This window comes from Lepidothrix coronata, unplaced genomic scaffold, assembly GCF_001604755.1.
Source record: "Lepidothrix coronata isolate B3197 unplaced genomic scaffold, Lepidothrix_coronata-1.0 Scaffold30, whole genome shotgun sequence".
NCBI classification, from domain to species: Eukaryota; Metazoa; Chordata; class Aves; order Passeriformes; family Pipridae; genus Lepidothrix; species Lepidothrix coronata.
The window spans coordinates 1489013-1498967 of NW_016690210.1; the positions used below are offsets into that span (position 1 = coordinate 1489013).

Genomic DNA, 9955 nt, shown 5'->3' on the forward strand with positions numbered 1-9955 from the left:
AAACAATGGCAGGACAGACAAAGCACAATCCTGGGACTTTGAACAAAAAGGATTTCTGCCACTGACTTTCTAGGCAGTCTTTTACCCTCTGATAAGTTTAGAGAGTCTGTGTTTGGTGTTCACCAGTGTCAGGGTGCTGTGGGTGCAGCCTTAGTCCACTCTAACTGTGTATTGCTGCTAAAGGAATCTTCCCACACTTACAGCTGGAGAAGGAGTTGGTTCAGTTGGGTAATCCTACAGAAAATTCCTTTTTTGGGCATTTTTTTCATTATGATAGATTGGTTTTCCATCTGATCTGTGAGCTGCAGCACCAGCCCACAATTATTAAGTCTAACAAGAGCTAAATCTTAAAAGTGATGCAAAGTGTTGTGAGGCCAGGGACTGAATACCAGCTGAAATGTATGCAGGTAAAGCAACCAACCTGTTCTGCGTTTGTTTGTCCACAAAGAACCTTAAAGTCCACCTTTCCTGCCTTTGCAAAACACTTCCTTCCAAGGGGTATTTTATGCTAATCTCTTTAAACAGGGTTTCAGCAGTCATGACTGAGTTGTGTAAATAAGAGATACTGTTTTCATAATGGGATCACTTACAATTGGGCAAGAGTGTGTCTGTTTATAAAATGAAAAAGAAATCAAGCAGGACAAGTAGAACTGAGGCCTTTATAAAAAATGCTCAAATGTGCCTTGAAGTATCTGACTAGAGAAGTGGATTACAACTGTTTGGAAGACTTGTTAAAATGCACAGACAGTGCTAACTGCAGACTCCTTGCTGCCCCAAGCAAGCTGAAAGGTGTCCATCCTTTTTCCCCAGCCACACACCCACAGGTACGAAATGCTCCCAATATTTTGTTGCCCCAGGGCAACTCACTTGCTCTGCCATTCCAGCACCCTCAGCCCTGTCCAGGGGAACTTGGCTGTGCCTGCCACGGTTACTGTGACAACCATGGGCAGCATAACCCTTTTTAGCACATCCTGGTTTGACAAGCAGGGGGCTGTGGTGGTAATGAAACAAAGTCACACAGTCTGTGATGCTGCTGAGATGGATGGCTGTTCAAAAACCGAGCTGCCAGGGCACCCCTTGGTGCTTCTTGCCTTAGCTTTATCGTCATTTCTTGAGCTGCTTGGTTAGTTCTCCCTCCCTGCCCAACAGCGCTGCTCCTTCATGTCCCAGCTCCTCATTCCTGACACTGACCTTCCTCTACACTGTTCCCCTTTTTGGACAGCTGTCACCCAGCTCTCCTGCCTCACCTCCCCTTCCTTCTGAATTTTCACCTCCTCCCACAAGAGTGTCTGTGCTGCTTTCCACCCTGCACCTCATATTTAGGGTGCAGTGCTGTAAGGTAGCTGTGAAGCCTGTGAACCTGGATGCTGCTCCCTAAGACCCTGGGAAACAGCAGACACAGAAGGCACAGGAATCATCTGAGGTACTTTTCCAGTTGCTGGAAATGGCAGAAACAAACAAAAACTGCCCTGGCTCTGACCTACACCAGTGTAGATGTAGGATATTTAAACAGACATTTCTGAAAGGTTAGTCCAGAGAGAAAAAAGCGATCCAGGGGTTTGGGCTCTGACTGTGGCTGTGGCAGAGCTGATTTAAATGTCTGTTCTTTCATAGACAGCCTGTGTAGATGTGGGAGTGTCACAATCTCCTTATGCTTCAGATTCCCTTTTTATAAACGTGGGATTGTAGCATTTTTGTTGCAATGAGAAATGCAATAAAACATGAGTATGCCGAGACGTGTGATGATGGAGGGAAAGGGATATACAGGTATTTAGGCTAGGTCTCTTTGTTATTTGCTTTTAAATGGTGTCTGTAGACTTAAGGTTGTCTCTAGACTTAATGTTTTTCTTTCTGCACTTTCTCAGAAGCTGATGGCTCTCCAGTCTCTGAGATTGAAGGCCCTTTCACAACAGCAGATGTTGCCAGCAACTGTGTTTCCAGCCTTTCTTTCCACGAGCCCGTGTTGTGGATTGCCTCCTATGCTCTCATGAGCCTGTGTGGAGTGATCCTCCTGGTGCTGATCATCCTGCTGCTCATCCCACCCCGGTGCCAGCACCGCTACACGGACAATGACGTGGTCAATGACGAATCCTCCCTAGTGCGTCACCGGTGGAAGTGAGAAACTCGATCCTGAAAAACCTGGGGCTCCCAGCAGAACGAAGACCAGAGAACTTTGCCAAGGGGAAGAAGCCAATGCCTCGGTCCTTTCTACGCCCATTGCAAATTGCTGTTGAAATCCCACCAAATATCCTGCATCGTAACTTTTATAGCTTTATTTTTTTCTAACACTGATTCTGAACCAAAGCACTGTTAAACACCTCTGAAGTGCTACGGTACTGGATTTGCTACTGCAGTGCAACGAGCCTTTATGCTCTCAACAGTACCTTCTTTAAAAAAAAAAAATCTAAAGAAAAAGATTTAAAAAAAAAAATATAAAAAACCACACCGTCATGTTCTTCCACTGTCTGAACAAAATTGTCCATCTCTCTTTCACAAAAAAAGGACCTGTCAGTATTTTCTAACTAATCGAGCCCTGACTGTAGAAAAAGAGAAAAAAAAACTTTAATAATCTTTCTTATTAATTGCATTAAATGAATCCTGCTTTCTGTTTACACCACTTTATTTTGAAACTGTGCTTATGGTGCGGGGGAGGGAGAAAAGTCAGGCAGAAAAGTAAGCAGCAGAGGGAGAAAAGCAAGTGAGGTCAAGAGGAAATGTTGGTTTGTGGTTTCTTCTCCTCAAGATCACTGCTGCCACTTGAGAGGGTGACCCTCCCTGAGTGTTACGAAACAGCTCGAGGTGGTGAAAACTGGGTAAACAAACTTGTTCAGCCTTAGTGTAAAACAAGACTACCTCTCGTAATTCACAAGGATGCTACCACTGGTGAGCGTGTGGCTTAGGACTGGTCTTGAAGCACAAGATGCTCCATCCAACCAAATGGAACTGCTTGGCTTTGAATTCTTTGGATTTTATAAAAATTAGTACTTCGTGACTTTCCACTTTGGTGCACAAACAAAACAAAACAAAACAAAAAAAAAAGGCCTTTCAGTTTTCCCCCTGGTGTGGGAGTTTGTTTGTTTTTTTTGAGTTGAGGCTGACTGATACCTAGAAAAGGCTGATCTGCATATGTATGGGCAGGCAATAAAGCAAAGGTCTGTGTTCTGTGATGTCTTTCTCTATTTCTAGTGAGTGTGTAACTAAAAGGAAACAACAAAATAAGAAAGACAACCTTTTTTTTTTTTTTTTTTTTTTTGCCGAGCTCAGCAACTATGAGTTCAAAAGAGAAGTATCTGTCTTTATGGACAGGCCATGAAGTGAAAGTCTTAATGCTGGCTTGTTTTCCAACTCGAACAGCAGTTGGAGGTGTTTAGTTTTAGCTTCACCGCTGTGTCAATCAAATGAAAAGTGTGTGTGGACTGACTGGCTGAAAACAAACATATGGTAAAACTGAGAACAATAGTGGGAGGGAGCAGGGAGGAGTATATTTGACCAGCTTTCTATTCTGCAAGTGCGGATCTTAATGCTGGGGTCAGAACTTGGGCTTTTCTTTGCAGATAGGACAGTTTTTCTTGTCTCTAGTCAGTGAGCATTGCAGGACCTCCATGGCTTCTCTGTAACACTGGCCAGTGTTTGGATTTGAAGGATAAACAATGCAAGGCTGAGGATTTCACTGATAACTATTAGTTATCTTGGGAGGTATTTTTATATATATGAAAAAAAGGAAAAAGTTATTCCTTTGCATTCTGGTAGCAGAGCAGTTTGCATATCCATGTGGGAAACCAGGAGAGAAAAAAAAAAAGGAAGCTTAACTCTGAATTTCCCAATGCCTTGCCTAGACAGTTTTCTGCCTATAATCCCTTCATATAGCTCTCTGATTCACACTGCATCTGACTCTGCATGGAATAAGGAAAGATTTCTGAGGGTTTTTTTCAGGAGTGGTGCATTTGCAGAGGTGCACGTCATGTGTGTGAAAATAAAACACTGTGGGGGGATTTTTAACTGACTTGTGTGTTTCACGTCATAACTGGCAGGTCCTGTGGTTTTCTTTCCCTTTGAATACTTGCACTCTCAGATTGCTTGGCTCAAAAGAGTGAAATAATTGATGTGCTGATCCAACGTCTGAAAATTATTTCTCTTGGAATTCGGAGTTGGAAACAAACGGGAATTTTTGAGTTTGTCTCCTTCTTCCTCTGCCTCTTGGTTTTTAAGAGGAGAAAAATTGTGAACCACAAGACATATAAGAAACCACAGAGCTTCGCTGTTTTCCCAGTGTTCCGTTTTCCATATCTCTTAATATCTCATAACTATGATTTTGAGTTCCATATTGTCCTCCTGGGTTTGGCTTTACACATAACAAATAATTTTCGAGTCGTATTCCTTCTTTTTCTACAGTATGGCGATAGAAGTAATGCTTCTTCTTCAAACAGAAACACAAGTCTGAATTTTGGATTGATACAGTGTTAAACAATAAACCCTTTTTCAATTCAGAAAGTAATAACACTTGTCTGCTATTAAAAGGTTTCATCACTGCTTCCCTCACCCCGGCCCCTCCTACCTCCTTACCACAAAGAGTTTTAGGAAGGAATTTACTGGGAAAGGTTCTCAGTATGTTTCTAGTGCCAGCTGGGATTTCTTGTGAGTTGGTTAACAAAAGTCTTTTTAATGCACTGGATTTCATATAAAAGCCTTTCAGTTTTACCCTTTCACTTTGAATGTCACTGGTCAAGATATTTTAATAAAAACACTTGAATTATAGGAGCAATAATCAAGCAGCACAGAGGAAATACTAATATATTCCTGAGCTTTCATGGCACTCCTTGCTACTAACATTTGGCTTATAGTAAAAATGCTGTTAGTGACATCTGCTAGCAGCACAAACTTCATCTTAGCTTGTAAATTGATACTTACACTGGCAGATATTCAGGTGAGTATTGCTTTGTTGCTCTGGCAACAAGAAGAGCAATAGAAACCCTTGAGGGTTCATTTTTAGCCTACAGCACATTAAGAAAAATAATGCTCTTGAGCATTTTTGTGTGGAAGATGAAATACAGTGGCAGACTGCAGTATTACCAAGTGTGTGTCACTAGTGATCTCTTTCCCTGATATCTTTAAAGGGAAAAAAAAAATACGCTGGGAGGTATTTTATGTTCCTGTTACTAACTTCAGATGTAAGATTAAACCACACCTTAAAAAAAAAAAAAAAAAAAGGGAGTGAGGGTATAAAAAAGCCGGACCAGTGAGTAAAAATGGTGCTGGAAAATATCCTGTATTTATTGTGGAAGTCAGGATGCTCCAAGCCACAGCACTCCACATCATTCCTTGTACAGGGATCAGTATTTCTTGCTGAAACAGCATTTTTCTGATGTGGGTGTTATCACATACCACGAGAGTGTCAGAAAGCTGTGTTTCATTGGGTGCAGCTTTTTAGGTAATTGATACTATCAGTGCAGTCATGAGGGATTTGAAGGGATGTGATTTGAGTTCCACTAGTTAAACCTGAGTTCAGGCAGGGGAATATGTTGGTTCTACCCCACTGCCTTCACAAGTTTTAGAAATGTTATCATGGGCTTTTTTTGGCTCAATTTAAATGCTGAAGAAAATAGATGAAAGGTTGGAATAAGCCTTTTGTTCAGGTTCTGTAAAAGAAGTTAGGTAGAGGGGATTGTTTTGTTTTTAATGTGAAAGGGCTTTGTGTTTAGGATTTGTATGTTGGATCAACTCAAACACAATACATCAAGGCAGTGCAGCATTCCAGTTCCCAGCTCTGATGCTGTGCAGGTTAACTCGAGGTGATCACAGAAGTGTGGGGTTTGGGGTCTCTGGTTAAACACTTCAGGTGCCCAACAACAGTTAAATTCATCAGCTAAAATCAACCTATGAGCATCCTACCCAGTTCCTTTTTGTGTATTGGCTGGTTTTGCATTTTCCTGCTAACCTTGTCCTTTTAAATATTAAAAGGTTTAGGAGAGTTACTTAACACAGCAGATTTTCCCAGAGAGAGAGGGAGGAAGAGAGAGAGAGATCCTTAAAGTTTCTGATAATCCAGAATGATTGTGCTGCTGAAAGCTTTAATTTCTGTAGGGCTTTCCATCAGCTAGGTTGGTTGGTTGTGATATCCTGATCTCAGACATATATATATAAGTAGCAATATGAGCTGTGTGGTGAAGGGTGCTGGTACAGTGACCTATGGAGCTGCAAGTAAAAGGAAATTATGAAAAGAAAGAAGTAAGCTACCTTTAACTTCATTAAAAATTGCAGGAGCATAACGGATGGATCCTTTTAAGAAAGGGCTGTACAATTTACCAAGACATTAGTTCCTGTCAAACTTGACTCTGTGATTGATAAATTGTTCTTTTCTGGCTGCTGTAGTTCTTGCTGCTGTTCAGAGAAGTGAAGACAGATTGGTAACAGGATACGAGCAATCTCTGAGCCAGTTGGATTTTCTGGCTTCTGAGGCCTAATTAGATGTTGATCCAGGCTTGTGAGTAATCCAGCACCCTGGTAATAGCTCCTCAGGAATGTCAGCAGAGATAGAGGTGTTGGTTTCAACGGAGGATGAGATGCATCTGTCCCACAAAAGCCACTGCTGTGACTTGCCCTTGTGGTGAGCTGAAGGTGGCTGGAGGTGTGAAACGTGGAGAGGTTAAATAACTGAGTCTTCTACCAGGCTTCCAGAGCAAGGCTGAGGCCCCTTGGAAGAGCCAAATGGGAGAGCGACAGCAGTTGCTGACAAGCTGCTGTAGGAGTAACATCAGTCAGCCCCCAGGGTTCCCTTGCGTGAATATTTTGAAAACCAGCATTCTGAGGTGCCTGTTGGTGCTGCTGGGAATTGTCCACTCACAGATGAATAAGGGGCACTATCATCTTTAAGCAGAATCGTTGCCCAGTTGCTGAATATTCCCCTCTCTGTATAACAAAGCACACAGTGCTGTGTCTCACCCCCCAGCAATATCTGTTTGTAGGCAACAAGACACGTTGTCCTAAAACATGTTGACATACAGTGACTGTACAGTAGTAATAAAAGAGTGTTTTGTGTTTGCTTTGGGTGGATATTTGTGGTCGGGTAGTCTTTGAAATACTGGGAATTTTACACTGGACTGCAAAGGCACATCCAGAGTTTCTTTTAAGTCAGCCAAAAAGTAAAACACAGACGGTAATTTTCAGCTTTTAAAAGGAAGTAGCCCTCAACAAGTATTGTCTCTTTTTTCTTTTTTTTTAATTGATTGTAATCACCTAACATAAATGTATGTTAGGGTAGTTGCTGTCCTACTAATTCTCTGGTCGTAAATCTGATTTTTCTGATTGTCTTCTGGCCCGCTCAACCCCTCTGCCCCCACAAAAAAATTCCTAAAAGCTCCATGTCCTCCTAAGAAAAGATGCAGTTTTCTTCTTTACCATTCACAGACCTGTTTTAAAGTAGTTTTTAAGGCTTTAGAAATTAACTCCACGTTGCAAATACTTCCAGGAGCATTAGGAGAAGAATTCGAGACCAAACTTCATCTTTTCCAAAGGTCCCCGAATTTTTCCTGTGTGCAAAGAACTCCTTTGTGCATCTGACCACATTTCCTAGACCTCTTTTGCTTCCCACTTGGAAATACTCTTGGTATTCCTCACTGGTCCTGTTTGTAAATTCTTTGTGCTTAGAAAATACAGGGGTGGAGAGAAGGACCACAAGGAGCTGTGGGAGTTGGTGCCATTCCTTAAGCAGGTGACAGCTTCTTTCTTGAAGGCCTTGGTGGTTTTTGTCCAGCACCAACTGCACTGGATTATTATGGTCTGTTGGCTCATTTTGGTGGCAGAGACACTTCTGCTCCTTCCACCTGAGCAACTGGACCTGCTCTGATTTTACAGCTTGGGCAAAACACTTAAATAAACATTATGTGTAACAATCCTCTCTCACACCACCCTTTGAGGAGGGAAGTTTTCACAGAGCCAAGTCAAACCTGCAAAGGGGATGTTTATTCCTGTGTTTTCAGGGAGGGATTATGTAGGTGAGTGTTTAAATGGCTGCATTTGCTGCAACACAGATGTCCTTTGAAAAATTCTGTGGGGGGAAAAAATGAACTTGAGGATGTTGAAGTGATCCTAAAAAGACAACTGACGATTTCTTGGCAGCACGAAGGCATGGATTGCTGCAACATGTCCTGGAAAGAATTGCTTGGATAGCCAATACTCTGTGCATAAACTGTACAAAGCTGAGTGTTCAAATAAGTCTTAATCTGAAAAAGGCAGTTCACATTTTTTTATTGAAAGTTTTATATGGCGATGCAGAGATCTTTTAAAACTTTAATACTACATCAGTTGTTATTTTATAGTTATTTAGGAAGTGTGGAAAGGATTTCACCACTAAGGAAATTATTTCATCTTCTAGAGGCATTTCTTCACCTGTTTGTTTGTTCGTTCGTTTGTTTGTTTTTATCAGATAATATTTTTAACATTGACTGAAAGGAAAATGGGATCAAAACATCGAAAAAACGTGGTATAGTCTTTCTAAGTCAGTCTTCAGGTGATGTTAGGATGTCTATCCCACTTACTGTCAAGCCTCATTACTCAATTTTCAAAAAAATTGATACTTTGTACTTTCAGGCCTTGCCATTTTCAGATAAACAGTATGTAAAAGATCAGATTTTATGCTGCTTAAAATAAATGATTAATTCTTTCAACCTATTCTGTGTGTCTTTTTAAACACTGTCAGGATGAACTTCAAAGCTGATAAATTATATCTGTCCAAGTTCTTCCTGTGACTTTCAATTCTACCTTCTGGCTTTAGCTCTGAAGGGAAAGCAGAACTGCTTTAGATCCCATCTGAGCCTTGCAGGGAGGAGGCAGGCAAGTTTAGTTCCAAGGTGTTGATTTTTTTTCCTGCTTATTCCCAAATAAGCAGGAAATAAATGTTCTTGCTTCAGCTTTTCATCGGTTCATCGCAGTATTGGACGGAATCGGGCGCGGAAAACATGAAGTTGAGAAGACGAAGCTTCTGATCATTTGGAAGGGATTCAAGTCACATTTTTGGATTGTCGCTGTCTGCTTCACCGTGGATGAGGAAGGGACACAAGTCGGTGTCCCTGTCCCCAAGGCAGGGAGCCACCCCCTGCTCTGTGCTCCTTATCCCGCCAGGTGGAGCCCACGGTGTGTTTTTTAAACCGAGCTCTGAGCCCTTTCACAGCATTTTCCCTTTCTTGTTTGAATTCTACTCAAAGTAGTTTCATGTTCTTTTTTAAATATCCTTCCTAAAAGGTCCTCACCTCAGGGTCTTCTGATCCTTGAGTCTTCCCTCCACCTAAAAGCCTCTTTAAAAAGTCCATAATCTTTAAGCCCTGAGCTTTTTGAAGGTGGCACAGTGTCTTGTGCCTGTTGGGAAATTTAGGGGATTGGTCAAGAAAGCTGGTTTTGCTTGTTACTGTCCTGATATTCTCTGTGTATTGCAACAGGTTGTCCAGAGAAACTGTGGATGCCTCATCCCTGGAAGTGTTCAAGGCCAGGCTGGATGGGGCTCTGAGCAATCTAGTGGAAGGTCAGGGGTTTGGAACTAGACTATCTTTCATGTCCCTTCCATTCTATGATTCTGTTATTACACAGCTCTGCTCACAGGGCCACGGTACAACTTCTCATTCTCGTGCTTAAACTGCTCTTGAAATTGCCTGTCATCTTCAGAGCACCTTTCGTGCTTCAGGCTCGTTGAATTCAAAACTGTAAAGCTGTTCATTCACACTCTTCTTGCTCATCTTTCCCCATTAAAGCCTCCCTGTTTAGACAAAACAGCTTTTAAGTTTCTGTGTGAAACACAAAAGAAGTTACTGCAAGAATATGGCTTTTTTGGTAATGACAGTGCAGTGTAGAGGAACATGTGAAGGTTTTACAATTCAAGTGCTCAATAAAATTTTTCAGGACAATGTGTGATTCTGATGGCCACTTAAACAGTAAACATTAACTATTCTTCCCTTTCTGCGCCAAA

The 9955-nt window shown here is 41.7% G+C and overlaps 1 protein-coding gene across 1 annotated transcript in view; it reads left to right on the forward strand.

Annotated features, from left to right (window-relative positions):
* BACE2 (beta-site APP-cleaving enzyme 2) overlaps positions 1-3799 on the forward strand; it is a 52676-nt gene extending 48877 nt beyond the window's left edge. Inside the window, exon 13 of the mRNA XM_017810870.1 lies at positions 1866-3799. Within this exon, the coding sequence (XP_017666359.1) occupies positions 1866-2119 (254 nt within the window). The 3' untranslated portion in view covers positions 2120-3799. The remainder of the gene's footprint in view (positions 1-1865) is intronic.
* Positions 3800-9955: the final 6156 nt, after the last annotated feature.